The sequence below is a fragment of the Grammomys surdaster genome, unplaced genomic scaffold (genome assembly GCF_004785775.1).
Source record: "Grammomys surdaster isolate TR1022 unplaced genomic scaffold, NIH_TR_1.0 126187, whole genome shotgun sequence".
Taxonomy (NCBI): Eukaryota; Metazoa; Chordata; class Mammalia; order Rodentia; family Muridae; genus Grammomys; species Grammomys surdaster.
Genome location: NW_021620993.1, coordinates 1,139,075 through 1,143,235, shown reverse-complemented (window position 1 = coordinate 1,143,235; position 4,161 = coordinate 1,139,075). Strand labels below are relative to the sequence as shown.

The following is a 4,161-nucleotide window of genomic DNA, read 5'->3' as shown; positions in this document are numbered from 1 at the left end:
AGTCTCTCTGTGTGTATGAGTCTGTGTGTATGTGAGTCTCTGTGTGTGAGTTTATGTATGTATGAGTTTCTTTTTGTGTGTTATGTATATTTAATGTGTGTGTGTGTGTGTGTGTGTACCTCTGTGTGTGATGGTCAGCTTTACCTGTCACAGAATTAAGACTTTCACTCCTCTGATAATAAATAAATAAACATCCTGACCTATTTTTCAGCAGAGAGACGTTTTGGAATCTCAGATCACCAAATCCTTCTTTCGTTGTCCTTTTATTGCCCCTGGGATGAGAGAAAATAGATTATAGCTGGGAAACAGCAAGGAGCTGGAGGAAAAAATTAATGAAGTACATTCATTCATAGAAACAGCCCCCCAGTCGGATTTGAGTAATTAACGCCTCGCACATCTTTCTGACGGTCTCTTTGCATCTCCACTGGGGCTAAAAACACGTTTAAAGAAACTTAATTACTTGCAGTTGTGTTTTGGAGCACCGTTTTGCAGGGCGGGGCTAAGATGGTGGAAATACCTAGGTCAAGGTGAAGGTGAGGCTGTCTCTCCCCCTTCAGTGCCTCACTCACAGGTGCCTTCTGCCTCCTTTCTGAAGGGGAGAGCACAGACTGCTGTGGCGTTGACAGGAAGCCATTAAGCTACTGTGAGGACAGTGACTCGAGCCAGGCACAAGTCTAGCTGCTTTACTGCATCAGCTGAATTTGAGAAAAGTCTAGCAAACATCATCCCACGTAGAAAGGCAGACTATTTAGCAAGCACAGCTCCGATCCAAGTAATATTTAGGCACTCTGCTAAGGCATTTTCCACAAAGAGATTAAATGATTTTAAATTGTGTTAATTTGTTAAAATTCATTAAATACATTTACTATCATGAGCCATCATTGTTACGCATCTTAGCTCATCTAATTAGTCGGTTCGGCTCACTCTCTCTCTTTGCAGACATTGCCTGGGCTTGATCAAATGCTTCCTGGGGATTCTTTTCCTGCACAATGGCTTCTTGACAACTAGTTAGTGAACTGATCTAACTTCACAACCCTCATGCTCTCTCCACATGGGTTAACCTTGTCTCTTTGACCTTGAACATCCTCTTCTCACGGCCACAAGAAGCCCTGTCTGTGACATGCCTTGTCTTTTCAGCTTCTGCTTTCACGTCAGTTCCACGTTGCTTCTGTCAAGCACCCTGTCCCCACTGTGACCTCTTAGGCTCTCTCCTTCATGGCTCCTAGCTGAGTTTTTATTTCACACTTCTACTTACTTGTTTACTAGTCTCTCTCTCTCTCTCTCTCTCTCTCTCTCTCTCTCTCTCTCTCTCTCTCTCTCCCTCTCTCCCTCTCTGTCTTTCTCCCTCTCTCTCTCTCTCTCTCTTTCTCTGTATGTGTCTGTGTGTCTGCATGTGTGTACTTATCACACATGTAGCATGTGCTTGGAGGTCAGAGGGGGTTCCTTTTCTTCTCCTTCCACATGGCTTCTGGGAATGTCATATTTGGCATCAGGAGCCTACACCTGCTACGTTATCTTGCCAGTCCCACCAAGAGATTTTGGCTTGTGCATTTGTCAGGCTCTCTCAGAATGTAGAGCTCACCATTTCAGCTATATTGATGGACCACTGAGTCACAGTTACCGAGTTGTCTCTGCCCCTCCCAGTGCTGAGGTTACAGATATGAGCAACTATTCTGTGTTTTTATATGGCTTCTGGATCCAAACTCTTGCAAAGCCAACATTTTACCCACTGAGCCATTTCCCTAGCCCCTCACCTGTGTTTTAATGTAGAGCTGTCTGACAAAACCATTGAGCTCCCGTCTTGACCACCGTAGAGACTTGAAGATTTGTCTTCCTGGGTCTGGGTTTGTGCCTGACCTACAGTAGGCTTATGCGGACTTGTGGGACTGCACACAGGACTTTGGGCTTCTAGGACAGACCTCAGGATCACCCGATATGTTTCCCTACCTGGAATTTTATGTGTAGATCACAGGATGCAATATGATAAGTACACTGAGTAGGGACGGTTGCTGTGGAACTTGACCCTTTAGAAGCTGACAGTGCTAGTTCATGATTTCAATCACGTCTTCCATTTTTCCCTTTAATTAAAAATGATCGGATGATTGTATTATCCCTTGTAGCTTTTTATTTTATTATTCTTTTTCCTTCTGAGTAAAACTGATTCATAAATCTAGTGTACACATTGAAGTTTCCTCAAAGTTCTGAACATGAATGACGGACTGTTTCCTGCATCTTTCTTTCAGCATCCTTCAACAGACCCAGGCCTTCATCCTTGGGAGGCTCCATTGTGTATGGCTAAACTTCTAAATGAGCCGTGAGCGTGGGTGTGCCCTCCACTCCACTCTTTGCCATCTTGCTCACTTGTTTCCAGATCCAAACACATAGCTCCCAAATGACCTTTCAACTCCAGACCTCCCTCTTCATTCCCGTGAGCCAGTCTCAGTCTTAATTCTGCTTTTCATATCTCCAGCTCGGCCTCAAACGTCTAGCCTCTCATCTTTTTTCCTGGCCTCCAGGGCTCCAACCTGTCTTCAGAATCACTGCAAGAATATCTTTCTATGTCTCAAAACACCATCAAATACCCCTAACACTTTAAAATTCCTCTCCAGATCACTGTTCCTGCTGGATAAAATCCAAATGTTCAACCACAATAGTCAAGATTTCTGGCCCAGAGTCTTCAGAGTCACTGATATCACTGTGTTCTCCAGCTATCTTCTCGGATAGATCATACACAGTGGCCTCTGAGCTGTCCCTACTCATACACCCACAGTCTAGATTAGATCACTCTGTATGTCCTCCAAATCTGGAAATATTCACCATTCTTCCAGGTCAAGTTCAAATACATCTTCCCTATGAGTTCCTCCAGTTATTGCTTTCTCTCTGAGTTCCTTTGGCACTTCTACTTTGCCATTAGTTTGCCTGTAAATTCATTCATTCACTCACTCATTCATTTACATAGCAAATAGCTATTGGACTCTATCCAAAGCAGTAGCCAAAGAAGACAGCAGGAGCATGTGCATGAAGCTTTTACCATGGTTAGAGAGCAGGCCCTAACTGACTAAACAATTTTAGCAGAGCAGGTGCCCAGCTGTGGGTCCCACGGTGGAAACCCAGGGAAGCTTTCCATGGCAGTGGCTCCCAAAAACTCGAGAAAGTCCGGAGTTCCAAGAGTTTTATTGTTCATGGTGTGTGATAGATGGTCTAGATGGGCACCCCCTACTTAAGTCAGAGTGGGCCTGGCTTAAATAGGGGAGGGAGAAGAGGAGGGTCACTTAATTTAGCTATGCCCTCCAGTCTTTAGGTAACTCATGAATATGGAAATCTCTCGAGGCTGAAGCCTGAAGTCACGCCCTCTACCCGTGTGTGGATGGTGACCCAAACCTCTCTGGGAGGGGCTGCTTAGCCAAACGTGGCTGCAAGGCGCAGGTTAATGGAGACCTAGACCGCATGTCAGGAGTCTGGAATCCAGGGGCATGGTGAGATATGTGCGGTCCCTACAAAGGCAATGGACACCTGTTGGGTCTCCAGCTACCTCAAAATCAGTGCTCTACCTGGGAGACCAAATCGTTCTTTCATGGTCCTACACCCCAGGGTGCTCACTTTCTCTCTGAGTAGATCGATGCTGGGTATTTTTCCTAGAGCATAGGCTGAGTTGCCCCCACCTACTCTCAGAAATTCTTGAATGGTAACTAATATATTCACAAATAACAAACAGATAAACCATCTGTCAGTGTTCATATGCAATAAAGAATTATTTTGCTGCATAGGGTCTTCTGTGTCTCTGTGACAAGGGTTCTCTGATTGGTCCTTGCACTTAGCAGGTTGCCCTGTTTCATCCCTTCTTTGTGTCATGAGCATTAATTCTAAGTTTTGACAATCCTCACAACATGTTTTTCAGTGGGGAGATCTCCTTCTTAGCTTTGCACAAAGGTCAGCAAACAGCAGACTGAGAGTGGAGATTTGGTTGCAGGCAAGCAGTTAAGTGCTTGTCTCTTGCCCAAGTGTCAATGAGCTGTGGAGGAGGCCAGGGTGAGTGACTGACATTGCTCAGGACAGCCTAGGCTAAAAACTGAGAGATATTGGAAGGAAAGGGCTGGGAGAGGGAGGGGGGAAAGGGAGAAGAGGGAGGGGGAGGGGAAGAGGGGGAGGGGAAGAGGGAGA

At 45.4% G+C, this 4,161-nt stretch overlaps 1 protein-coding gene across 7 annotated transcripts in view; it reads right to left on the bottom strand.

Annotated features, from left to right (window-relative positions):
* Nucleotides 1-4,161, bottom strand: part of Clnk (cytokine dependent hematopoietic cell linker) — a 178,126-nt gene that overhangs the window by 100,055 nt on the left and 73,910 nt on the right. For 5 of the 7 annotated variants that reach the window (XM_028758263.1, XM_028758266.1, XM_028758270.1 and 2 more), the window contains exon 3: nt 201-272. The exons of the other annotated variants lie outside the window; for them this stretch is intronic. In XM_028758263.1, the coding sequence (XP_028614096.1) occupies nt 201-272 (72 nt within the window). The remainder of the gene's footprint in view (nt 1-200; nt 273-4,161) is intronic. 7 annotated transcript variants of the gene reach the window in all.